Source organism: Cnephaeus nilssonii (genome assembly GCF_951640355.1).
Source record: "Cnephaeus nilssonii genome assembly, chromosome: 11".
Taxonomy (NCBI): Eukaryota; Metazoa; Chordata; class Mammalia; order Chiroptera; family Vespertilionidae; genus Cnephaeus; species Cnephaeus nilssonii.
This window is the reverse complement of record NC_137082.1, coordinates 38,309,082-38,336,646: the sequence shown is the minus strand read 5'-3', so window position 1 is coordinate 38,336,646 and position 27,565 is coordinate 38,309,082. Positions and strand designations below refer to the sequence as shown.

General features: G+C 41.5%; 1 protein-coding gene across 1 annotated transcript in view; it reads right to left on the bottom strand.

Annotated features, from left to right (window-relative positions):
* The window catches only part of CTNNBL1 (catenin beta like 1), a 178,889-nt gene that overhangs the window by 132,362 nt on the left and 18,962 nt on the right, over positions 1 to 27,565 (bottom strand). Inside the window, exons 2-3 of the mRNA XM_079784788.1 lie at positions 6,228 to 6,416; positions 840 to 946 (exon numbers count right to left, since the gene is read on the bottom strand). Coding sequence (XP_079640914.1) covers positions 840 to 946; positions 6,228 to 6,416 — 296 coding nt within the window. The remainder of the gene's footprint in view (positions 1 to 839; positions 947 to 6,227; positions 6,417 to 27,565) is intronic.

The window sequence follows — 27,565 nt, the reverse complement described above, 5'->3', positions numbered from 1 at the left end:
ACAGTGCACTGAGGAGCCAATATAGTAACTATCGTATTAACTATAATTTCATAAGTATGTACTAAATACCAGGTACTGATCCAAACACTTCCAATTATTTTCACTTAATCTTCACAATTCTGTAAAGGGGGTATTATTTCTTTATACAGATGAGACACACCTGAGGCTAAAAAAGGAAAAGTGACTTATTCAAGGTCATGTGGGAGTCACATCCATATTTGCCTAACCCCAAAGCCTCTGACATTTTCTCAACAGTAAAGCTATCACCAATAGCAGCCAAGGTCAGTTTTCTTTGGGCCTTGAGAAGAATAATGAAGAAAGAGTTAACATAACAGGCCTGATCTTTAGAAGGGCCTGGTTCCAGGCTGGCATCTGGGGCTTTGGCTTTTGAAAAGTTCCCTATGTGATAAGGTTGTTTTGCCCACCTTTCTTCAGAGAGTCTGGAATTCTGATAGTTGTTGCTGGCAGAGAATGGCTACATGACTTGTCCTCATTAAATACTTTAGACCCAGAATCTCACACGGGCTTGTCTGGGCAGAGACACTACATGCATGTTTTCACTGCTGGAGAAAGGATCATGTCCACCTGACCCCACTCAGTGGGAGGGAGAAAGCATAGGAAATCTATACATGAGTTTCTCCAGACTCTGCCTGATGTATCTTTTCCCCTTGCTGATCTGGTTATATACCCTCAGTACCACTGACTGAGTACTGTGAATCCTTCTAGTGATTTTCCAAACATGTGGGTTGTCCTGGGACTCCTAACCCAAATCACAAAACCAAAGCAGACAAAACAAGCAAAAAACAAAAAACAAAAAAAACACCTCAGATGAGCCTTACTTCTCTGGATTGTCTGGAAACTTGATCCGCAACTCTTGGTTTTTGTATGATCTTTTTTCAAATGTAAGGATCATTTTCTTCACTGAGCTTTCATCCAATGGTTCCTCCTGGTATAAAGGGACAAATGCAACAATTCTCATTCACTAATCATTACTTCTTTCATTGGTCCTTACATGCTATTCTGCCACTCACCTTTCTGGGTTAAATGTACAAAAAATACTTTATCTCCCCCACCAGAATGAGGATTAAGGGTCTACATCACATGCTACTTTGTATCGCTTTGTGTGTCTCACATCTAGCACAGGAAGTTTAGTTTAAGATTTAGTCAACAAATATTTCTTGAGCATATTCTATGACTTGGAGTAAGCAACCATATTAGTTAATATTTATCTTGTCCTCCTTTGTTGTACAGGTAAGATAACACTCAGTGATTTAAAAGAACTTGTTCAGTAACAGCGGCCTTAAATATTTTCCCTATACAAGGAAGGGGTCAGCAAACTATAGTCCACCAGCCAAATCCAAGTCTCCGCCTATTTTTGTATAGACCTTAAGTAGGGCTGTTAATTAGCAATAGTCATGGTTTTTCTTTCACATTACTATCTGCTCCCTACTGGCTGCTGAGATGGGAATCAGACAGGTTTTTGGAATCCAGATATAACATCAAAAATTAGAGAAGCTCAGAAGAAACACTTATTAACTAGTAGACTACACAGTGTTTTTCTTACTTCATACACTAGAGAGGTTTGAAGGTTTTCTTACCTTTATATCTACAAAGGTATATACATTTTTAAAAGATGGAATCATTTCCCCCAAGAAATCTACACTAAAATTTCATAAATGTAGTCTCCTCAGTTTATTTTCCAGTTTAATGTAATGTGCTGCAATACACTCTGCCTAACACTCTCCCAACTCTCAGCTTCATAGTTTTGTAGTCATTGACCATAACTCACACCTAAAGGTAACGAAATTGCTATTAAGTGACCCTGAAATAGATCCTTTTGAAAAGCCCTGAATCATCCTATAATTTTGTAAGTACACTAAAAAATGCTAGCTATTATTTTGTTAACTTTTATATGCATATATTAGGTTTTAAGTGGAAGATACCTCTAATTTCATTTTGGGTATGACACATTTCTTAGATTTTTATCAATGACTCTTGGACCCTCACCTCAGGTAGTCTATTGGACCCCAGCCCCTCCCCAGTGTCTACGGCTTAAAGAGAAGTTCCCCGACATGGTAAAAACTGAAGTTAGTGCCCTGGCTCAGCTGACACTCAGAGCCTAGCTTCACTATTTACTAGCCATAATGCAATGTTACTTTGCTGACCATAATCCTTAAACGCTCACCAAGTCTACCTCTTAAGGCTTTCCTGAATTCATCCACTTGGCATCCTATCTATAATAATAAAAGCGTAACATGCTAATTAGACTGGACAGCTGAATGACCTTCTGGATGTCATTCCAGACGTCCTTCCGGACGAAGCTGCCGCAGCAGGGGCTGAGGCAGAGGCGGTTAGGGGCGATTAGGCAGGCAGGTGAGCAGTTAGGGGTGATCAGGTAGGCAGGCGAGCAGTTAGGGGTGATCAGGCAGGCAGGCAGAGGCGGTTGGGGCAATCAGGCAGGCAGGCAGAGTGGTTAGGGGCGATCAGGCAGGCAGGCAGAGAGGTTAGGGGCGATCAGGCAGGCAGGCGAGCAGTTAGGGGCAATCAGGCAGGCAGGCAGGCAGGCGAGCGGTTAGGAGTCAGCAGTCCCGGATTGCGAGAGGGTGCAGGCCAAGCTGAGGGACACACCCTCTCCACCCATGCATAAATTTTGTGCACTGGGCCTCTAGTCCTATACAATAAAAGCCTAATATGCTACGTGTCTGGTCAGCCATTCAACCAATCAAAGCATAATATGCTAATGATATGCTAAGGCCACTCAACCACTCACTATGATGTGCACTGACCACCAGGCGACAGACAGTCGACCAGTCGCTATGACGTGCACTGACCACCAGGAGGCAGACAGTCAACTGGTCGCTATGATGTGCACTGATCACCAGGGGGCAGACACTCCAACCGGTAGGTTAGCTTGCTGCTGGGGTCTGGCCAATCAGGACTGAGAGAGACGGGCCAGACACGCCCTGGAGCCCTCCTGCGGCCCCTCCCCAGCTGGCCAACCTCCCAGGTCCCTCCCAGACCCAATCATGCACTGGTGGGGTCCCTTGGCCTGGCCTGCGCCCTCATGTAATCTGGGACCCCTTGGGGGATGTTGGAGAGCTGGCTTCGGCCAAATCCTGCAGGCTAGGCCGAGGAACCCCACTGGTGCACAAATTCGTGCACCAGGCCTCTAGTTTAGAATAAAATTCCAATCCTTCACATGACATACAGGATGGGGCAAAAGTAGGTGTACAGTTGTGAGTATGCAAAACATTTTATTCTTGTATTATTTATTAATTATTTTCCATATGAATAAACTGTAAGCCTACTTTTGCCTCACCCTTTATGTAAGGAAGGTCTGGCATGATCTCGCCCAGGTAATCTGTTCACCCGAAACAAGGGAATATAGCCCTGTTGGGGGACCATGTCTACTTGTTGATTGCAAACTCTCTAGTTCCCCTCACAGTGCCTGGCATCCAGTGAAGATCTGTTGAAGGAAGAAAAGAAGAGAGATGTATCTTCTAAGGTCAGAGAAATGTTCTAAAGAAATGAGGTACTTAAAATGGTTTTATAAACTATATGACACTATCTTAATGTAAGCTGTTTTTTTCTATTAGTAATAAGCATGATGTACCTAAACATACCACTAGGATTTAACTAAAATAATCCAAATTTCTAGGAAAGAGTTAAATCAAGCAAATTCAACATCCACTACTCTTCTTTCCCTTGGCTAACATCTTGCCTGCCCTGTAGGAAAAAAAAACCTATTAGTGTTAATACGGCTCTCATAGGATTCCCGGCCTTAGCCTCTCCAAGGTTTGGCTTCCCTCCTTTAATTTCTCTCCAACACTAGAGGAAACTGAATTATCAGTCTTAGTCATCAGCTACAGCAGAACCTCCAATAGCTCAACGTCAGGAACCAGAGGGAGACTTCAGAAAGATGAATGCTGGTGATGTAGCACAAAAAGGACAATAATATTTTACAAGTTCACGTGACTTAACAGGGCAAACATCACTTGCTTTTCATCAAATGGGACTTTGGTGGCAGTGAGAAAATAACTCTTGAACTTGTAGCCTTCCATGTGTCATTTTTACAAAGCGATCTTTTCCCTGTCCCTTAACAGAAGGGCTGGTCTCACATTACATTTCTGTCTCTCAGGCTAGAAACCACTTACCCATGACAGCTACTATCCTAATCCTCCAGTACAAGCCTTGCCCTACACAGGAATTACACCTGCCAATTAACTGCTGCTGCAGCGCTTACAGATTGAGCAGAAGCTAGTAAGAAAGGAGGGAGAGAGGGAAGTGATGGAGGGATGGAAGAAGGAAGAGAGGGAGGGACGGAGGGACGGAGGGACGGAGGGACGGAGGGACGGAGGGATGGAGGGATGGAGGGATGGAGGGATAGAGGGATGGAGGGAGGTTATGCTATACACACTGACTGTCTAAAAGCCTGGTAGGGCTGCTGCCCTCAGAGAGGAAATTTGGGACTGTTTCCCCACCACAGATTTCCAAAGTGTCACCATCTTTTAGGGGCAGACCCCTGAATTAGCTCTGATATAAATGCTAATGAGAGTTATTATCATAACACAGTAAAAACCTTGGTGAAATATGAATCAATTTTTTCCCCTCTTAGATTCACACTCCAGCTTCATTTTTTAAATCCAAACTTAGCATCATGTCTTTGAGGGAACCAAAAACCAGCTGGCTCTTAAGAATCTATTTCCATAATTCATATTGAACAAAATGCCAGAATGAAATAACATACAAGTTAACACTTAAGGATTTAAAAAGACACAAAGGCATGGTCATTTCATTTTTAATCGCTGATATTTTATCTCTACCCTTTTCAGCTTTGTTCTTTTATTCATTCAATAAATATTTATTAAGGGTCTACCAAGAGCTAGGCATTGCTCTTGAGAGCTCTGAGCTGTGAACAAAACAGAGCCAGTCCCTGGTTTCACAGGAGGCCAGGAGGGGACAGCAAGTGAGTAAACAAACAGAAATTTCAGATCATGGTAAATGCTGTGAAGAGAACGCACAGAATAAAGTGATAACAGAATGAGAGAATGACTTGCGGGGCCACCTCAGAGACAGGAAAGACTTCTCCAAGGAGGAAACACCAGAACTAAGAACTGAATGAGAGGAAACCAGCCATGCAAAGAGTGGTTCTTCATTAGGGCAAGAAGAGCATTCCAACAGAGGGCACAGAAAAAGGTCCAGAGGCAGGAAGGAAGTGCAAAGGAATCTTGAGGCAAAGCAATTGAATGGCATCTCTTTCCCTAAACTGTGTTTCTTCAGTAACACCTAAATACTTAATCCCTTAGCTCCCCCGAACTTCTCCACTTTTACTACTTTGCTAATGCTATTTCAACTTCCTGAAAAGCCCATCTTCCACTTGTTCGATAAAGTTCTACTCTTCTTTAGAAGACTATTAACTACATTTAAAAATGGAAGCACCTACTATGTGTCCTTAGTATGGTCTAGAAAGCCTCCCTGACCCCTGTGTGTCCTCAGTATGGTCTAGAACAGCGGTCGCCAACCGGTGGTCCGTGGACTACTGGTGGTCCATGAGTTCGGAAAGGTGGCGGCCGCTGGTTTAAGGAAACCTTTGGAGCAGCAGTCGCCAACCAGTGGTCCGTGAGGTCCTAAAGGTTGGCGACCGCTGGTCTAGAAAGCCTCCTTGACCCTCTACAGTCAATACCAGTAGCCCCACAGTTCAGTGCTTGGGCCTTAATTATAACACATAATCCAGAATAATGTTAAAACGCTATCTGTGCCCTAGCTGGTTTGCCTCAGTGGATAGAGCGTTGGCCTGCGGACTAGAGGGTCCCGGGTTCGATTCCGGTCAAGGGCATATCCCTGGGTTGTGGGCTTGATCCCCAATGAGGGGTGTGCAGGAGGCAGCCGATCAATGATTCTCTTTCATCATTGATATTTCAATCTCTCTCTCCCTCTTTCTTCCTTTCTGAAATCAATAAAAATATAAACACACACACACACACACACACACACACACACACACACACACTCTATCTGTAATGTTCTTTACACTTTTCAAATGCTTCCCCAACTCCATTATCCCACTTAACCTTCATGTCAACACTGTGAAATAAGTATTCTTAACCCCATTTTATAGATTAAGCTAGGGAGGTCAGAAAAGGTATAAATTTGACCCAAAATTACACTCTATAGAAACTATGTCAGGGCCAGCCATCTCAGCAACCAGCCCACTTCTGCCACCTTACCTCTTCCTCTTCCTCCTCACCCTCTCTGTCAATAATCTGAAGCAGCCTTTTTTTGTCATCATCTGCTTCTTCTACCACAGTCATTTCCTCTTCCCGAAAGCGGCCACGTTCTCGAGTACCAGCTTGTTTCCGACGCATTTTCAGCTCTTCCTCTTCATCATCCCGGGGACGTTTTGTGCCCCTGTTGGGCTGAGAAAGAGAAAAAAAACACACAGGATTTTAGAGTTGGAAAAGATGAGGAACGGCATACATAGCAAATATCCTAACGCTTTCAAGAATTCCCCAACTGAAAAGCACCACACCATACAATTTCTGCCACAAAATACCTCTAAGAGGAATTATTCAAATACTTAACGGTTCTATAAATACATGATTAAAGTCACCTATAAAGTAACTGGCCTTTTTTTTTTTTACAGAATTTATTCAATATGCAAAGTTTCACCACTTCACAAAGGTTCCTATGCGTACAGAAATCATAGGGAAGAGAACCACTTTGAGATGGGGATACTACTTTGTAGGTGACTTTAATACATATAAATCACCAATCCCTTAGCACATAGTTTTAATTCATGTCTAAAAAAGATTACAGTCACTCAGAGTAGTTCAGAGAATATTACATGTATAACTTCCAAGGGTCTACTGCACTCCAAATTCCTACTTTACACAAGAGGAGAGTAAGGCCCAGAGGTCAAGTTTTATCCAAGGTCATAAAACCAGCAGTAGCACTGAAAACAGAATTGGCACTTCCTGACCTCTAGTCCTGGGCTTTCCCTTGTACTGGTGAGACCTCATTTGCCTTTAACACTGCAATTCATGGAGTTCTTATGGCTGCCTTCCACTAAATTGGAATAAAACAGGGCACTACTGAAATGGGCTTCCTAGTTGAGAAACAACACTGCAATAGACATTAAGCAGCCTGATGACTCCATTCAGCTCAAGTTACGGCGGGTACAACTTTGGCCTTCTCATTTACCCTCTCTAAGCCTTAGTTTCCTCATCTGCAAATGGAGATAACCCTTTTCCCTATGAACTTCAAAAAGATACTTTTGTGTGTGTGTTTATATTTTTCTAGCTTTACTGAGATATAATTGACTATAGTATTGTGTAAGTTTAAGGTGTACAACAGGATGATGACTCACATACATATACAAAATGACTGCCACAATAAGGTTAGTTAACACCTTCATCACCTCATATAATTACCAGTTTTTTGTGTGTGTGTTTTGGAGGGGGGGGGTGACATTTAAGTACTCTCTTAGCAACTTTCAAATATACAATACAGAACTGTTAACTATAGTCATTAGTTTCCCAAAACATATTCGTGAAATTTGTACCAAAAGGTGGAAGAACTCTAAACTATAATAGTACTACACAAATGTAAAAATTTTTACTATGAGGTAATACACATGATTCTGTCTTCCCCAACATAAAACATTTGCATTAGGCTTCTCAAATAAGCTTTTCTTTATCTGTTATAATAACCAACTTACAGTAGGTGTGATATGGTATGCTGTGTCTTTTTAAAATTATTTTATTGTTGAAAATATTACATATGATCCCCTTCCCCCCCCCCCATTCACCCCTTCTAGCGCACACCCGCCCCCAGCCCCAGGCCTTCACCACCCTATGGTACGCTATTTCCAAAGAAAATAGAAGGTCACATTCATTGCCAGCTTGCTAAGTTGTTTGGTAATGATAGACAAATTTCTATTATACATGCTACATATCTCACTGTGACTTATAACCCATACTGTTACTGAAATCTTCTATCCCAGTGATGCAAAGTCATCCCCTGCTATATTCATGTACCCTGCTGGTTCCACATACCAGGTGCTTCAATAAGTTTAAGCATATGACATTACTTAGAAAACTCACATTAGACAATTTGGTTTGCGGGGTACCACCTGCTAATTTTCACTCTGTTCCTAGTCTCCTTGAGATAGATTATCATTTCATATGATCACATCCTATTTCCATAAATATAAAAATTGATTATCATCATTATTTTAAAAAAGAAAAAAGAAATCAACTTGCCAGTAAACATGGACTACAAGAAAAATAAGGTGGTGGTTTTCAAGTGAGAAGGGGAAAAAAAGGTAGCTTGATCCTCAAAGAGAGCAGGCTCCAAACTAGAAATCTGTAGTTCCCCAGCAGGTAAGGAACTTCAGCCCCAGGGAGCACTAATTCTTTCAGGCTCATAAAACAAGCCCTGCTGTGATTCTGATTAGCATGAGCCTGCTGCAGCAGCCAAGTCAAAGCATGAGTTCTACAGTTCTCCCCAGAAAGGAGATTTCTGTATTGTTTATTGCTGAGGGCAGAGAGAATAGGTAGTGGACCACAGTTAAAAGGAGAAAGCCAAATAATGCCACAGTTAAGATGCAAAATAGAAAGAAACTGGCTATGTCTCTTTTGAACACATCTGCCAATCCACTTCTTTAAAACAAACATTTCAGAGATCGGGAGGAGTTTCATTTTTACCTTTAATAATTTCCACTGAAATAGCACTTTCCTTCTGCAGAACTTAAAGCACCTACTTTAATCTTCACTATGTCTCTGGGGAAGAGAAGTAGTTACCAGTTCTATTTTATAAGCAGGGGGACAGGATGCCGGAGACCCTTTAATAAACTCTTGCAAAGACAACCTGGCGCCTTCTGAAAGTTGAACCTGATCTCTGGGTTCTTGCTAATCAACCCTGATTCCCTGAGACAGATCCGAGGAACTTTCAGGCAAGAACATTTACCCATAAATATAAGTTATACAAGACCTTGGCTGAGTTAACGTAATATTTTTTAAACCATTCATTCAATAAATAATTTATTAAAGAATTCCAAGGCTTGAAGGGTCCTCAAGTAATCCACTGGCCCAGTAGCAGTCCCAGGCTTCCTCTAGGGCAGTGGTCGGCAAACTCATTAGTTAACAGAGCCAAATATCAATAGTACAATGATTGAAATTTCTTTTGAGAGCCGAAAACCGACTTCTGCGCATGGGCCACAAAGTTTCCATCGCACTGTATGTGCGCGCCCGCACGTGGTATTTTGTGGAAGAGCCACACTCAAGGGGCCAAAGAAGCCGTATGTGACTCGCAAGCCGCGGTTTGCCGACCACTGCTCTAGGGTAATGCCTAAGTGGGGACACAAGGACAGACAGGGCCAGTATGGATTCTTGAGACAAGAACAGCTTTGTTGATCTTTATGAATAGTCTAAGCACACATCTCTAACAGGGCAACATTTAGGTTCTCCAACTGTTTTTCCAACTCCATTCCCCCTCACACAGGGTATTTATTCAGCTTTCGCTCTTCTCAGGACAACTCTGTGGCAGAGGAGAGCGATCCCATTAGGATGCTCGGTTATGGCTCCTTCACCAACATATCACTTTCCTCTTCAACAGATGGGTAAGCCGTTCAACAGCACTGATACATTTTATTTCACCACTTTTCTCTCCCAAGGCAAAATTTTAAGAACTTCTGTTCTTTACTTCTCAACCCTCAACTGTCTCTTTTCTAGATACTAACACTCCAAATAGAGAAGTTCCTACTTATTTCTGAAATTTGACCACTCTAAATAATAAAGATTAGGATTCATTTTTTAACAAGTATTTATTAAGTGCCAACTATGTATAAGTTGGGGCACTGCAGACATAAGTGTAAATAAGACAAACACTGCTTTGCAATCTAGGTCTGTCCGATCAAAATATAATGCAGATTAGAGGTAATTTTAAATTTTTTAGTAGCCACATTTAAAAAAATAAAAAGAAACAGGTGAAATTAATTTTAATAATATATTTTATTTAATGCAGTATGTCCAAAATATTATCATTTCAACATGTATAAAAAACTACTAATGTGATATTTTACATCCTTTTTATTCATATTATGTCTTTAGAATTCGGTAGACATATTTTATATTTATGATGGGTGTATCACCACACAGATGGAGCCCCATTTCATGAGCCCAGCAGACATATGTAGCTAGTGGCTACCATACTGGACAGTACAGGTCCAGGGGATTTTCATCTGAGGGGTTCCTGTCCCTAAATAAAGACAAAATGGAACTGTCTTTCCAGCAACACTGAATGAAATCGGGATTCATATAAAGCAAAAGTCCTGTTTGTGAAAGGCCCCCACTAAAAACTGTGAAGCTAACAATACCCTGACCCAGAAAGAAACTTCTAGATTACATTTACCAATATTCACCACTGAGAGAATGATCAGTTATACAATAGAAAGCAAGAATGTGTAAGCAGGAAAGAACCTCAGAGCTGTCAAACTGATTTCATACACAAGAGCCAAAGGGCCCGGAATCTAGAAAGGGAATATAACACTCACAGTCTGACGGAGAGGTCAACAGCTCAGGCCCAAGCTCTCCTGTGTCTTACACAACCAATCCCAAAAGGATTAAGCCATTCTTACCAGTCACCTTTGGAGATTAATTTGTTTTGGTATCTGAAAGGTATATGGAATCCCTCAAGATGAAGGAATGACAAAAGAAACTGTGCTTAATAAAGTCATTTCTCTGCTTCTGCTTCTACAGGACTAGAGAAAAAAAGATTAACTCTTAACTTCTGATGTGCCAGAACATCAGCCTTTAAGAACTATTACAATCTTCCACATTCCCTGCCTTACTCCCACTAGGTGGTGAGCGGTATAAGTGCTCACTAAGCATTGCCACCATCCAACCACACAGCTGGTAGCCTTTCTAGGATACATAAAGGATTCCCACTTGCTCAAAGCTTATAGTAAGCTTCAAGATTATATATATATGATGCCTTTACTTTCCAAACTCTTAAAGCCTATTGTGTGTGCGAGAGAGTGTGATGGATGGTTACACACACACACACATACAGGGGTGAGTAAAAGTAGGTTTATAGTTGTAACACAAATAAATACAATAATTTAAAAAAATAACAATATAAGAATAAACTCTGTGTTTTGCACACTCACAACTGTAAACCTACTTTTGGCATCCCCTGTATATATATCATCCATTCCCTGAAAACAGAAATCAGAACAACTCCATGAAATCTTTGAAAGAGTTAAAAAATTAAATAAGCAATCTGCCTAGGATACTCCCTGTGTACCTAGACAATATCCAACCTAAGCTTTAGGTTTCATTTTTCCCTCTCTCCCTATTTTTTTTTTTAATTAAAAAGCAGTGAGAGGCTGTAGCTATAATGAGGGGCTGTGGGAACATGCAGTTATATTGGGCTCAAAGTAATGTACCATAGGAAGAGGCTACATCACCAGAATGAATCCTAAATTAAAACTCCACTATGAAACCAACTCTATTTCCTCTAAGCATGCAATCTATATTATCACATTTATAGTCTGTCTCGACCTCAATTAGACTTGAGGGTGGAGGGGAGGAAAGGGACTTCTATAATGGTATCATTATGATAAATTATGAAAACACACAGTGCAATTATTAATGTAAAGAGCACATTTGTACCAGGATATAACAGTGTAGATGTGTGCTGTGGGGGGAGCATCTAAATATAGCTCAATATTCCAAGTTACCTGGCTAAGAAAGGGGGTAATTTTCATAAAATGTACTTTCACATTAATAGAAGAAAAATTTGTTCAATTCTATTAAGGAAATAGAAAAAGTCAAAGTAAATCTTCTATATCCTTATAATAAACTATAAATTCTTTACCCTGGACCAAAAACCTCAGACAACTTCAGAAGAGCCTTCCAAGTGGAGGCATGAAGAGCTATTTCCTAAATATCAATCAACAATAAAGATTTTCAACTAAAAAAAATAATATAGTTTATCCCTCTTTGTATAGGCATAGGGAAATCTGAGCCCAGTGAGTTTAAGCAACGGTGGGGTGCCCAATAGTACAAGACTTCTAATTCTCAATACAGTGCTTTCCCTTATCCACCATACTAACTAGACATTCCTAACCTGTTTGCAATGGTGATATCATGCATGAACAATGAGTTTGGAGTCAGATTTTCCTAAATGCAAATCTGGTCCCTCTAATTTAGCAGCCCTGGAAAGTAACTTACCTTCTTTTGAGTTTTCTCAATCTATAAACTAGAAACAATAGCCACTTTCACACAGACATTTATGTATATACTATGCCCGGTGCACAAATTCATGCACAGGTGGGGTATCCACGGGGGTGGGGGTGGGGGCCGGGACGCAATCGGCCCTCTGGAGGGGGCGGTGGGATGCCCTTGCTGGTCTGGGATCCGAATCCGTCCTGCTGACGTTCGCACAGGTTGTCGGGAGCCACCTGGCAGCCACTTTTATATCCTTTCTTCCTTGCGGAGCATCTAGGGAGGGGAAGCGGCCGCAGTGCCTGAGGCCGACTTCCAGGAGGCCAGTGGTGCTGGTCCATCAGTGCCTGGCCCATTCTCCGGAGATTGGACCTGCAGGACTACTGAAGGAGTGAGTGGCTGCTGCTGGGCCAGTGGGCTGCCGGGACGGGTCAGTCAGCTGAGCAGCGCTCCCACTGTGGGAGCGCACTGACCACCGGGGGCAGCTCCTGCGTTGAATGTCTGCCCCCTGGTGGTCAGTGCATGTCATAGCGACTGGTTGACCAGTCGTTCTGTTCGTTCTGTTCGTTCAGTCCTAACGGTCACTTAGGCTTTTATATATATAGATATATGTATGCACACAAGGAGTAATGTTTCTAAAGTGCGAGTAGTGTGGCCCAAAACAATACATGTAGTTTTCTACCTCTTTGGAACACCCAATTCAAAATCAAAGAGCCTCAAGGTCCAAAAGGGTGTTTACCATTCATAGATTTTAAAATGAGGGTCCGGTTTGGCTCAGTGGATAGAGTGTTGGCCTGCAGACTAAAGGGTTCTGGGTTCAATTCCAGTCAAGGGCACATATCTCCTTGTGCAGGCTCCTCCCGGCCCCAGGCCCTGATCAGGGCTTGTGCAGGAGGCAACCAATCAATGTGCTTCTCTAACATCGATGTTTCTCTCTGTCTTTCCCTCTCTCTTCCACTCTCCCTAAAAAAATCAAAGGAAAAATATCCTCGGGTGAGGATTAACAAAAAACAAAACAAACAAATAAAATGAGGGTCCTTTTTTTACTGTCAAAATATTTGACAGACCTCACCTCCTGCTGCACTTTTTAGAACACAATATTGAGAAAAGATACAATGACAACAAACAAATGCAGTACTATCTATTTGGTAATACTTTTCATTGAATCTGTGTTTGTAACACCCACATTTATGAGAGGGGGAGGGAGATACTGATTTTGAGAGAGATGTTGGCAATTTACTACCTTTGAGATTGAGATTCATTCTACAGAAAATTCTTTTGTACATCTGGATTCACACCGTCTTACAGTAATTCGGAGGCACTTGAGACATTTCAGACTTTAGGAACCCTTGATCTGACCCAATCACCTATCTGAGGTGTGAATCCCCTTTAAAACATCTCTTCTACACACAGGCTGGGGTTTTCCAAACATTTCCAGAGACCAGAAACTTAATTTCCTCCCTAAATTATGTCCCCTCTATCTTTGGATCACTCAGTTCATTAAATTGAGGAGAAACCTTTCAACTTACAATTTCTTCTCTGGTCCCTAATCTTTCTCCTTAAAGTGAAATAAGACAGGTTAGTCTCACCCTTACATTATTTCTTTCTTCCTCTCTCACTGCCTTTTCTTTTTCAGAATAAATACTTTCAATATGGGGGAAGGCATGCAATAGAGGAGGGAGTTTATACATAATTAAATTCCTTCCTACCATTATTTGGGGATTTCATCATTTTAAAGCTTTCTGATGTGTCTTAAGATAATCAGACCTATGAATGTCACAAGCCCAAGCCTATAGAATTGATCTAACCAATTTGAAATGCTCAGAATCATCTGCTGTTAACCTTGCCTGATTATATTTTGTCAGAATAAAAGGGAGTTTTCAAACATTAATTTTTACCAAATGGTAGTGAGTGGCCTGACCCAGAAGTTACAGATGAGCTGCAGTAATGAGTTTTCCCTTGCCTTTTCTGGCTGCACATTCACTGGTGACATTTTACAACTAAGACTTCTAGCTCAATCAATATTTGCAGGCATGAAACCTGCCAAAGTTAACATCAGGGATCCCTTGCAAATTTGCTTAAGGCACCAGAACTGAAAAAAGCTCACAGTCTCTAATACTATAACTACCATCAGCCAAAGTTCATAACTAGGGATCAAAGTCATCAGACACAGAATATTCTAACCCACTTCAAAGGATTGATATGATGATAAAGGGGCCCTGTGTAAACTATAAAGTGCTGTACCAATGTAAGGAATTATAATCATACTTTTAAGAAATATCCTAGTGAAAATTTCAGATATCATATATAATTATGTATTATGCCTCTACAACACTTAAAACATTAAAAAAAAATCAATGAATCATGGCAATATAGTACCTTTTTTTCTGGAAGAAAAACCACATGCCCCAAATTCCTCAAAATCTCAAAGCCTCATTTACTTAATTACCAATAAAAAAAGTATAAGTACTGAGACCACAATAATTACTGAAATATGTGGGTTTTATCAATATCCACAATGGGGAGGAGAGGTGGAATCAATGTATTAAAAATTAAAATCACCAACAGTTTCACTTATGATTCACAATCTAATTGGCTGATAAATAAAATGGATATGATTTATGATTTAAATGACTAGTCATGAAGACTCTACTTTCCTACCAAAAAAATTCTTACTCCTTGTTAAAGCCTGAATATATATTCATATCACCTCCAAGTTTCTTTTTTAGAAGTATAAGCTATACTTTAGCATCCATGATTTACTTTGACATCGTCTCTGATTAATTCTGAAGCTATATCAGAAAGCTGAATATTGATTTGGTTTCTTTATTTATCAAGGCTAACAGAGGCACGGGTAAAATTTTAGAAATAAACTACCTCCATTTTAGGAGACTTATGAATGTTTTGTCAGCTACATCAGAACCATTATCTTTCATTCACTCACTCAGGAAGTGTTTACTGACCTAACAGAACTTGAACATCACTCTATTATGTACTGGAGGGAATATTAGACATGAGCCCGAAAACAATAACAGAATTACACTGATCTAAAACAATATCAATTACACTGATCTAAAAGAAGCAACATAGTACAATGCAAAGAACAGCAGACCAATAATCAGAAAAATCAGGGTTCTGGTGATTCACTTAAGAGTCACATGATGTTAGCTAAGTCATTTAAAAAATTACTTGCCCTGGCTGGTGTTGCTCAGTGGTTAAAGTGTCAGTCCACATACCGAAGGGTTGCGGGTTTGACTTCCAGTCAAAGGCACATACCTGGGTTGTGGGTTCACTCCCCAGTCCCCGTGGGGGCACATGCAGGAGGCAACCAGTTGATGTGTCTTTCCCCCATCCATCTTTCTCTCTTCCTCTTTCTCTCCCTCCCTCTCCAGCTCCCTCTTTCTCTCCTTCCGTCCTTCCCTCCCTTCCACTCTTTCTGAAAAGCAATGGAAAAAATATCCTCAGGTGAGGATTAACAAAAAAATATTTTTTTGATGACTTGCACTTTGAAAAGAAAACAGAGCCTAAGATTCAATTTCTCTTAATGATTGCCAAATGCAAAGTCCTATATATATATACAACAGACTTTCAGAATTACTTAAAATCAACTTTTGACAAGGAATATAATCACAATTATAATAAAAAAGAAAAAATACTGAGTCATCCATAAGCATACTAAAAGGGACCCAATCTAACTAGAAATCAGGGAAATGCACATGAAAACTCCAAATAACCAAAATAATATTGAGAAAGAAAAATAAAGCTGAAGGATTAAAACATATGGTATTGGCATAAAAAACAGACACATGGATCAACAGAACAGAGTAAAGAGCCCAGAAATAAACCCACACATATAAGGTCAAATAATTTACAACAAAGGAGATAAGAATATACAATAAAGAACAGTATCCTCAATAAATGGTGATAGGAAAATTGGACAACTACATGCAAAAGAATGAAACTAGACCACTATCTTATACCATACACTAAAATATACTCAAAATGGATTAAAGAGAATGTAAGATTTGAAGTCATAAAACTCCTAGAAAAAAACATATGTGGTAAGCTTCTTGACAAAGGTCTTAATGATGGTTTTTTTTTATTTAACACCAAAAGCAAAAGCAAAAATAAATCAGTGAAACTACATCAAATTAAAAAGCTTGTGCACAACAAAAGACACTATCTACAAAATGAAAAGTCAGCCTACTGATTGGAAGAAAATATTTGCAAATCATGTATCTGAAAAGGGCCTAATATCTAAAATATGTAAAGAACTCATGCAACTCAATAGCAAACAAATAATCTAATTTTTAAAATGGGCAGAAGATCTAAATAGACATTTTTCCAAAGAAGACATTCACATGGCCAAGAGGTATGTGAAAAGATACTGTACATCGTTAATCATCAGGGAAATGCAAGTCGAAACATTTTAAGATTATCACTTCACACCTGTTAGAATGGCTATTACCAAAAAGACTAGAAATAACAAGTGTTGGTTAGGATGTGGAGAAAAGAGAACACTTGTGCACTGTTGGTAGGAATGTAAATTAGTGTAGCCACTATGGAAAATAGTATGGAGGTTTTTTAAGCAATTAAAAATAGAATTACATGATCCAGCAATACCACTTCTGGGTATTTATCCAAAGAAAATGAAAACATAACTTGAAAGATGCATGTACTCCCATGTTTATTGCAGCATTATCTCCAACAGCCAAGATATGGAAAGAACTTAAGTGCCCACTGATGGATGAATGAAGAAAGAAATTGTCACACACACACACACACACACACACACACACACACACACACACACACACACGGATATTATTGAGCCATAAAAAGAGTGAAATCTTCCCATTTGCAAAACATGGATGGACTTCGAGGGCATTATACTAAATGAAATAAATCAGACAGAGAAAGACAAATACTATATGACCTCTCTTATATGTGAAATCTTATATATATGTATCTATGTCTATATCTAATCTATATATAGAATTATATTTATACCTATAAATAAATAAAAAAAGAAAAAGAAAAGAGCTCATAAATACAGACAACAGATTCATGGTTGCCAGAGGTGGATAACTGTCTTTAAGTAAATTAAATCTTCAAAAAGTAATTAGAGAAATGCACATAAAAACCATTAGATATAATCAGGTTGACAAAAATAAAAAAAAAATTAAAATCTGACAATACCATATGTTGTTGAGGATATGGAGAAATAGGAACTGTTAAAACTCTCTGAGTGGAAGGAGTAGAAATGGGTACTGAATGGAAGAAGTGAAAATGAGTACAGAACTAATTTGTGATACCTAATAACACTTAAGAAACATACAGGTTATGACTATCCCAACAATTCTACCCCTAGGTACAATTATTAGAGTAATTCTCAGACATATATACAAGGAACTACTTAACAAATGTTCACTGGAGCATATTTGTAATGAGAAAAAAGGGAAGAAATTTTCAAATATCAATGGATGCATACTAAGTGGTAATAGTAAAAAAAATGTATGGCAATAATAATAACCAATTTCAAGATAATAACTACTTCTAAGAAGGATAACAAAGAAATTGGATTAGGGAGGGATATATAATAAAAAGGGATTAGGGAAGGGTATCAGGAGACTTCAACTCTATTTATAATATTTTATTTATTTAAAAAAATCTAACTTAAATTTGGCAAAATGATATGCTTATGCACCTATCTAGGGGGGAGAAAAGGAGAACACTAGAAGGTAGCAGTTATCATACAGAACAAGTCATGCCCATTTGGTTGTAATCCCTTGTTATTGTTACTGCTGATTTAAGGTGAGGGGTTTACAATACTTATGTACCTTTATCTCATCAAGACATTTCACAAAGTTACTCAAGCAGGAACATGGAGAAATGTGGATAAATGGTAGTACAGATAGGTATATCCATAACTGGTTGAACCAAAGAGTATGAGCAATTAGAAACCTTTGTTTAAAGTCAAAATAATCCTAGCTAATAAAAGAGTAATATGCAAATTAACCATCACTCCACGACACCCACAAGCCGTGCACACCAGCCACGCCCACCAGCCCATCAGAGCGAGTATGCAAATTAACCTCAACCAAGATGGCCGCAGCCACAGAGAACAGGAAGGAGGCTTGGGTTTCCCTGGCAATGGAGGAAACCAAGCTTTCCACACACCCTGGCGGGCCCAGGCCTCCACTCAAGGGTAGAAAGTTTCAATTATAGAAGGTAAATAAATTCTAACAGAAATGGCGGCAGCCACTGAGCTGGAAGAGCAGGAGGCTAGGGTTTCCCCAGGCGATGGAGGAAGCCAAGCTTCTGCAGCCCTGGCCAGCTCAGGCCTTCACTCCAGGCTACAAAGTTTCAATTATAGAAGATACATAAATTCCAACAGAAATGGCTGCCGCCATGGAGCGAGCAGGAGGCTTGGCTCCGCTCCAGGCTACAAAGTTTCAATTGTAGAAGGTAAATAAATTCCAGATACCAGGGCTTCCGCTTGGGTCGCCAGGGGCGTGGCTGGCCTGCAAACCACCACAGGCCCCTCGCTCAGGCCGCCCCACGCCCCAAGGGAACCCCCACCCTGATCCGGGACACCCTTCAGGGCAAACCAGCTGGCCCCCACCCATGCACCAGGCCTCTATCCTATCTAATAAAAGAGTAATATGCAGATTGACCATCACTCCAACACACAAGATGGCTGCCCCCATGTGGTCAAAGATCCTGCCCCCATGTGGACATAAGATGGCCACCACAAGATGGCCAGCAGGGGAGGGCAGTTGGGAGGGACCAGGCCTGCAAGGGAAGGCAGTTGTGGGTGATCAAGCCAGCAGGGGAGGGCAGTTGGGAGGCACCAGGCCTGCAAGGGAGGGCAGTTGAGAGGGACCAGGACTGCAAGGGAGGGCAGTTGGGGGCGATCAACCCTGCAGGGGAGGACAGTTAGAGGTGACCAGGCCAGCAGAGGAGGAAAGTTGGGGGCAAACAGGCTGGCAGGGGAGCAGTTAGACATCCATCAGGCTGGCATGGGAGTGGTTAGGGGGTGATCAGGCTGGCAGGCAGAAGTGGTTAGGGGCAATCAGGAAGGCAGGCAGGCGAGCAGTTGGGAGCCAGCAGTCTTGGATTGTGAGAGGGATGTCCGACTGCCCGTTTAGACCCGATCCCGGTGGTTCTAAATAAACAAACGAAAGATTAAAAATAAAAGACATTATAATCTAGATAATGCATGAACAGAATAGTAAAGGGTCTGAAAACCTTGCTATGGGGAAAATCAATAAGGGAGTCTGAGAAGATTCGAAAAGGGACCCAGGAGTTATTTAAACGATTCCTTGGAATTGGGTAAATCCATATAGTGCTACCATGAATAGCAGCTCACTTTCCTTTCCCCCTTCATTCCAGCTAGAGAGATCCTGCTCAAGCCTTAAGCCCCAGCTCAAAGGTCATCTTCTCTAAGAGTCTTCCAAATACTCCACTAAGACTTCTGAACTTCCTCAGCAGTATATATCACACCATACCTCTATCAGCACACAATACAAGTAGGAACCCTGGGATCTGACCTTTGTTTCTAACACCTTAGTACCTAACAGTGCTCAGCTCACAGCAGGCACTTATCCTATGTTGCTAAATCACCGAGAAACAACAGAGAACAGCTACACCAATGAACTACCCAGGAATCATAATTCTGTTAGCAAATGTATATAATCCTAATATATATAAAGAGCTAGGTGGTGTCATGACTAAACAGGCAACTGGTCACCATGAAGTGCATGGAGCACAAATTAGTTCCCCGTTTCCCCCAGCCTCCAAGCCGCTCACCATGAGCGGGGGCTGGCGGTGGGAGTAGGGACTGTTGAGCGGCGGTGGCGGGCTGCTTCGCAGGGTGGCCGTGAGCTTAGCAGAGCAATCACCCAGGCGGCAGCGAGTTTCGCGAAACAGTCGCGGGGCGGGGGGAGTTTCGCGGAGCGTCCAGCGACAAGCTTCGCAGGGCAGTCGAGGGGCGGGGGAGCCTCACAGAGCAGTCGAGGGGCTGCAAGCATTGGAGCGTCCCAGGGCGGGGAGCTTCACGTAGCATCGCAGGGCGGCAGAGGCTATTTGACAGAAGCCAGGCTAGGCCTAGGGACCCTAACTGCACACGATTTCATGCGCGCTGGGCCTCTAGTGTGTACATATTTTCAGAGTTCCTTGGGTCACTAGGGTGACTGCAGCCACACAGAATTCATCTGTTCTATAACTATATATTTGATGACTTTATGCCATCCTGGGCTACGTTCTATACAGGGGTGGGCAACAGTAGGTTTACCGTTGTATGTGAAATAAAGTTTATTCTTATATTAATATTTATTAACTAGTAGCCCTGCGCACGAATCCGTGCACCAGTAGCTCACTGCCGCCCTCCTGTAGCTCCCTCCCGCCCCTCCCCCATAGCTTGCTGCCCTGCCCCCTCCTGTAGCTCTCAGCTGCCCGCTAGTAGCTCGCTGCCCCACCCTCCTGCTGATCTGTAATCCAATTATTACACGGTCAGTCATTACACTTCATGGTGTAACGACCATTTGCATATTACATCTTTATTATATAGGATTACTAGAGGCCCAGTGCACAACATTCATGCACTGGGGGTGGGGGGAATCCCTCAGCCCAGCCTGCGCCCTCTCACAGTCCTCGGGGGGATGTTTGACTGGCAGCTTGGAAGCGGGCCTAAGCCGTCAGTCCGACATCCTTAGTGCTGCCACGGAGGCGGGAGAGGTTCCTGCCACCACCAATGCACTCACCAGCCGCAAGCCTGGCTTCTGGCTGAGCAGTGCTCCCCCGGTGGAAGCACACTGACCACCAGGGGGCAGATCCTGCATTGAGTGTCTGCCCCCTGGTGGTCAGTGTGCGTCATAGTGACCGGTATTTCCACTGCCGGGCCGAAACCGGCTCTCCGACATCCCCCGAGGAGTCCCGGATTACAAGAGGGCGCAGGCCAGGCTGAGGGACCCCAGGAGGGCTCCAGGGCGTGTCCAGCCCATCTCGCTCAGTCCCGATCAGCCAGAACCCAGCAGCAAGCTAACCTACCAGTCGGAGCGTCTGCCCCCTGGTGATCAGTGCATGTCATAGTGACTGGTCGACTGGTCAACTGTCTGCCCCTTGGTGGTCAGTGCACGTCACAGCAACTGGTCGACCGTCTGCCCCTGCTGGTCAGTGCACATCACAGCAAGCGCTTGAGTGGCCTTAGCATATCATTAGCACATTACGCTTTGATTGCTTGAGTGGCCGACCGGACGACCAGACACTTAGCATATTAGGCTTTTATTATATAGGGTTGTGTTACTTTCCATATGGACAACTTTTGCCACCCTGTATGTAGCTTAGTAAATTTTCTAATGGTGGCACCAAGTGATATTCAGAGAGTAAGAACAGTAAAATTCAGATTCAGACAAAGAATATCAGTATAAACTCATAATTTACAGATGAATAAACTAAGATTCAAGGAAGTGGCTAGACTTGAGCCTGAAGCCATAGAACTGGGTCTGAAATCTCTCACTTTTGCAAGGAGCAGTATATACAACCTCCAGATCCCTTTCCTTAGTTACAACTTCAAAAACTATCATTTCAAAGGCATAATTTGCATAATCTCTCCCTGCTGCCATCATCTTTCAACCAACATTAAAACACCTACTACTTTTCTGCCCGTGCCTTTAGCCAGGAAAACTCCTTTCTGTAGTTGCTCCTTGCTCACTTGGAAGTTCCCTGCCCAGAAGAGCTTAGTGTCATCTGTCTATTCAGGGGTCCTCAAACTTTTTAAACAGGGGGCCAGTTCACTGTCCCTCAGACCGTTGGAGGGCCGGACTATAGTTTAAAAAAAACTATAAACAAATTCCTATGCACACTGCACATATCTTATTTTGAAGTAAAAAAAACAAAACGGCAAAAATACCCGCATGTGGCCCGCGGGCCGTAGTTTGAGGACGCCTGGACTCTATATGGAGATTTCAGTAAGAACTCCCTCCTCCAGAACATTTGGTGAACCTGCCATTAACACCAGCCCATGTTTAATCTTTAAATATCAAATAACAGATTGTGGCAAAGCTCTTTTAAATTATTTGTTGTTTTAAACCAAGTCTCAGATACAAGAAACTCACTTTTTATTCAGGGTGACACAAAGGTTAGATACATTTTAAGTGTATGTCACAGAGGTTGGGTGGGGTGAGGGGTAGTGTATTCTCAGCAACCAGCAGACCCACACAGTGGTTTTGCAAATTACATGTCATACCTGTTACACATAATTATGCAGACAGAGAAGTTTCCAGACAGCAGAATATTGCTTCTAGCAATGGACGATTTCATTAAGACTAAAGTGGGGCAAGGAAATCTTTAATTACTTTTTCTATAAGTTGCCTCTGAGGTCATCACCAAGATTCAAAACTGCATTCCTCTTTCAGAGGAGTGGATGGGGTAAAGGGTGCATACTAGCAGGAAGACAGATAGAAATTAAAGAGAAAAGTGAAGATGCTTTGAAAAAATGAGAAGAGAGAATGAATGATCTGGGGCTGAATAAGTGAGAGCCAGATCCAGATCATAAATGAGACATTAATCATTTTATTCATTTACAAAATTTAGGTCTTTCACAATTACTCATTAACTCTTTAATGGTAAAGACATGGTTTTGATCTCAGGAGCCTAGGAGGACATTAACTATTACCCTTATTTCTTTTAAAGCTTAAAACTTATTCTCATAAGTCTGTCACAAAATAGCTGCCACATTTATTTCAAGGAAGACAACTCACATGAAACTTTACCTTGAGTATCTTGTTAAAAAGAATATTTTTCAACATTATGGATAACACTCTAGAGTCTGAAAACAGAGCATGACATTATGAGATACTTTCTTGCAGTTGAGTCCTGATTTACCTATCTCTCAGCTTGACTAAAGTATCTGGTGTTATGGCCTCAATACATGCCTGTTGATGAGTCCATCAAAAACAATGAAAAGAGATGGTTTCATGTCTGCTTTTGTCTAAGATGCACTTTATTACCCTCAACTCAAACGTTTTACTATTTCTGGAAGCTTTATAAACCCTAAAATTAGCAAAATATCTCCATTCCAAATAAAGACAAGGATGATGAATGAATTATTCTTAGAGTCAGAAATATTTCCTCCACATAGCAAACAGAACTGGGACCACTGACCACATGGAGTATGATCAAAAGGAATTCTCTGATAGCCTAGGTCAGTGGTGGGCAAACTACGGCTCGCGAGCCACATGCGGCTCTTTGGCTTCTTGAGTGTGGCTCTTCCACAAAATACCACGGCCTGGGAGAGTCTATTTTGAAGAAGTGGCGTTAGAAGAAGTTTAAGTTTAAAAAATTTGGCTCTCAAAAGAAATTTCAATCGTTGTACTGTTGATATTTGGCTCTGTTGACTAATGAGTTTGCCAACCACTGGCCTAGGTAAATGCCTCTTGCCCACCTACAAATTCCCCCTACAAGCTCTATCCCCACTACTACAATGCTCTGTCAGGGATGCTATAAAATTGACTTAAAAGTGATTTTAAACTAATAGCTGTTCACTTTAAGAACATTTAAGGATACTCAATTTCCTAGCAACAGCATCTAGTAGACCAGATAAGGCAAAACATTTATCTTGCTGGACAGGAAGAAACTCTACCAAAGGTTAAAATAATTAAATAAGCGTCTTAAATAAATAAATAAATAAATAAATAAATAAATAAAATAATTGTCTTGAACCATCTCCTCCCCCCCCCCCCCCTTTTGAAGATTTCTTGGAAGCTTGGCGGGATTGCGTGATAAAAAAAAAATCTTAAGAATTGGCTGCCTTAAACAAAAGCATCTTAAACAGTGCAATGGCAACTGTTTTTTTTTTACATGATGCAAAAACATTATTACATGGTATGATAGCTTTACTTTCTGATAAAGGAAAGTAAATTTTCATAAGCAGGCTTCCTCTGTGAGTGAATCTCCAGTCAGTTACCAACTCATAGAGAGCCATCAAGGCAGACTACCCATTAGCTGTCAATTTAGAATGACTCCAGAAAGCTAACCCCAGAGCTCCACTGATATCTTTTCAACAACCTCTTAATCTTGTTTATAACACCTGTGTTAAAGCAGCCTGACATCAATCCTACTCACTTGTCTCAGACTGAAATTACTAAGAAACTTCAGAATCCTGGTAAACATACCAAAAAACATAGAGATGCACTGGCTGAAAAACCCTGTACATGAGGGAATTCTGCCAGCCACCTCTTTCTAAACCATGCTGCATAAGCAAGCCAGGATGGGCCTCAATAGGCAACATCAGGTATAAATCTCACAAAGAGCTTCTTGGGAGGCACTGAGGTCAGAGAAATCACAGGGTTTAAAGAAAGCATAAAGAATTCCTCCTACAGCTTCCTTACCAAGTGGTTATCCAAGCTACATGGTAACAATTATCATTAACTGTGTGCTTATTATGTGCCAGCAATTTAAATTTCATTATCTTTTTAATCTGCCTGTTCCATTCCCTTTTTCTTCAAGTGAGGAAATCAAGTGAGGAAAGCAAATTGCCAAAGGTCAAAGAGCTAGAAAATAGTGGAGGTGGAAACACTGCCAGTCAGTCTAAGCCTAAAGCTCTGGCTCTTTCCCCTACATCATACTACCACCAAGTGACTGGGAAATCATCCTGCCTTAACAGGTTTCTGTCCTTACTACAGATCTGTTTCCCAAAGCTACTTAAACTTAAGAAAACTTTTAGCAGCTCTATTACTTTCCTTTTTAGAAACCCATGTGTGTCCCAGTCTATACAAAACATAAAGCACATAAGAAAATGATGCTAGCCTGGCCAGTGTGGCTCAGTGGTTGAGTGTCGTCCTGTGAATCAAGAGGTCGCGGTTTGATTCCCCATCAGGGCACATGCAGGCTCAGGAGGCAGCCGACCTGATGATTCTCATCATGGATGTTTCTGCCTCTCTCAAATCAATAAAAAAATATTTTTAAAATAATGAAAGAAAATGATGCTAAGCCAGTCCCATCAACAGGGGAGCATGGTACAGTGAGAAGAAAATGGACTTTTGTACTCAGACACCTAAGTCTGTTACTAATGCATTGTGTGACCTTGAGCAAACCATTGTCTCATGGTTTGGAAAAGTCCTCTTAGTGAAGTGCCTAACCCAGAAAAAGTACTTAATAAATGTTTTTTTAAAAAAATCTACACTAATAAAAGAGAAACATGCAAATTAACCATCACTCTGCTATACCCACCAACCAATCAGGAGGGAATATGAACTAGAAGGCCAAAGACAGTGGCCGCCCAGCTGCTCCAGGCGTGGAGCGGCTGGGCGGGGCAGGATGCCTGCTATGAGAGGGAGGGTAGGGGCCAAAGGGATCTACAGGAGGGGCACTCTGGCCGCAGCGAAGAGTAAGACTGCAGACTCGGAAATCTGCAGCGAAGATAAAGTCTCTGGTCTGAGTCTGCAGCGAAGACGAAGGCAGCAGACTCTGGCCGGATCGAAGGCCTGGGTCCCGGGTGCTGGAAGCCAAGGGAAGGAAGGTCTATTGCATGAATCTCTTCGTGCAACGGGCCTCTAGTATCAAACAGAAATGGACATGCCAGATACAAACAATACAAAATAAAAACTAATCTTGTTGTTTGTATTAGCTTACTTTTTTGCCTGTAAGGCTGGGTACAGAGAAAACAGCAATTAGGGCCCACAGTAGACTTGCAGTAAATCTTTGGCAAATAAATGAATCAATCTATCTTTTGCTTTAGAGTCAGAGACAACCAACTCAGTCTTTAAAAAACAAAAAAAAGAAAGAAAGAAAGCCAATCAACACTCAGGTTACTACAGTGTTGGAACTAAGCTTTTATGAGGATCACTTTCTGTTATGTAAGACAAGTTTCACCCAACCCAGTGTTTCCTATGACTAGGGCCACTATCATTCACAAACCCAGTTTAATCTACTCTGCGTGAAGAAAGAAGAGGTAAGAAAGAGAAGGCAACTGCAGAGGTGCTAAGTCTCAACATAATAAGATACCTAGAAGAGACCTAATTCAGCACCTGATCACTGATTCACTGCTTTATTCTTTCATCCCTCATTCTTTCCTTTCTTTGGTCAAGAGACATTTATTGAGCATTTACTGTACAGCAGGCACTGATCTGGTCACTGCCCTTGAGGAACATAGTCCACTGGGAAGAAAGATATTTAATCAAATAATTCCAATAAAGAATTGCTGGGAAAGACAGTATCGTGGCATGCAGTATTTCAAAGGCCCACTCAACCACATAAGATGATCCTGGGGCCTGGAATACTTCCTTATCAAGAGATAAGGAGTTTATACAGGCTGTGCCAGGCTTATCACCTTGTTTGGGAATATCTTTCCCTGTTTCAGGTTCAAGGAGTGTCCCTGTTTCTTTGTTCTGCTTAAGCATGTATGTCAATGACCCTCAGGCCTTCTGCTGCAAGAGAGGGGGTATATGCAGGCCAAATAGCTGCAGGGAGGAGGAAAGGGTGTTAGCCACAAGAGACCACTGCCCACCACTGAAGCTGATTTTGCTATATCTCTTGTCTATGTGAGTCAAGTACTATTCCATCCAGTGCTTGACCATGTTGTGTTTCCCTTGGCAATTCCAATACCAATATGCAGTGGGCAGAAGTGTTGAGTCCTCCCCTGGGATTGGTAACTAATACCCAGTATTCTGCTCCCATGGGTTTGATAACCAGTGCATGGTGTTCTGCTGGACAAGAATGATATACATGGTAGACTGAGGCAAGTTCAAGGTAGGGTGATGGTAGCCTTCTACTGCATTCTACTCTAGGTTATTTCTCCTTTTAGCTACATCCAGCCACCGGAGTCCTCTTTAGGAAAAAGATTCTACCATCTGCTTCCTAGAATCTCTGGGCAAGTTACTAAACCTCTGTGAACTTCCTTTCCTCATCTATAAAATGGGATTAAGAACACTGACTTCCCAGGGTTACCTTTGGGATGAGATAGAATAACATACAAATCAAAAAGCACAATACCCAGCTTTCAGTGGGTTTTAATACCTGGTAGTTCCCAGCCGTTTGTTTTGTTCTTTTTGGCTGGGTGACACAGGGAGGAGAATACACATATTATTTTATTTCATTTTAAAATATGACAATTTCTATAAGCTACTCTATGAGCTGCCTTTCATTCATTTCAAATCAGGAATATACCATCCCTATAAGTAACACCCTTCTCCCACAAACAAAGATAATCTGTCCATTAAAGGCAAATCTGCCATTAATGCACAAGCAATCTTTCAAGCCCAGATGCACATCTAACTCCCAATATTATCCTGTTGGGCTCAGTGTCATGGTCCTGAAAAAAGCTATATTCACTGCAC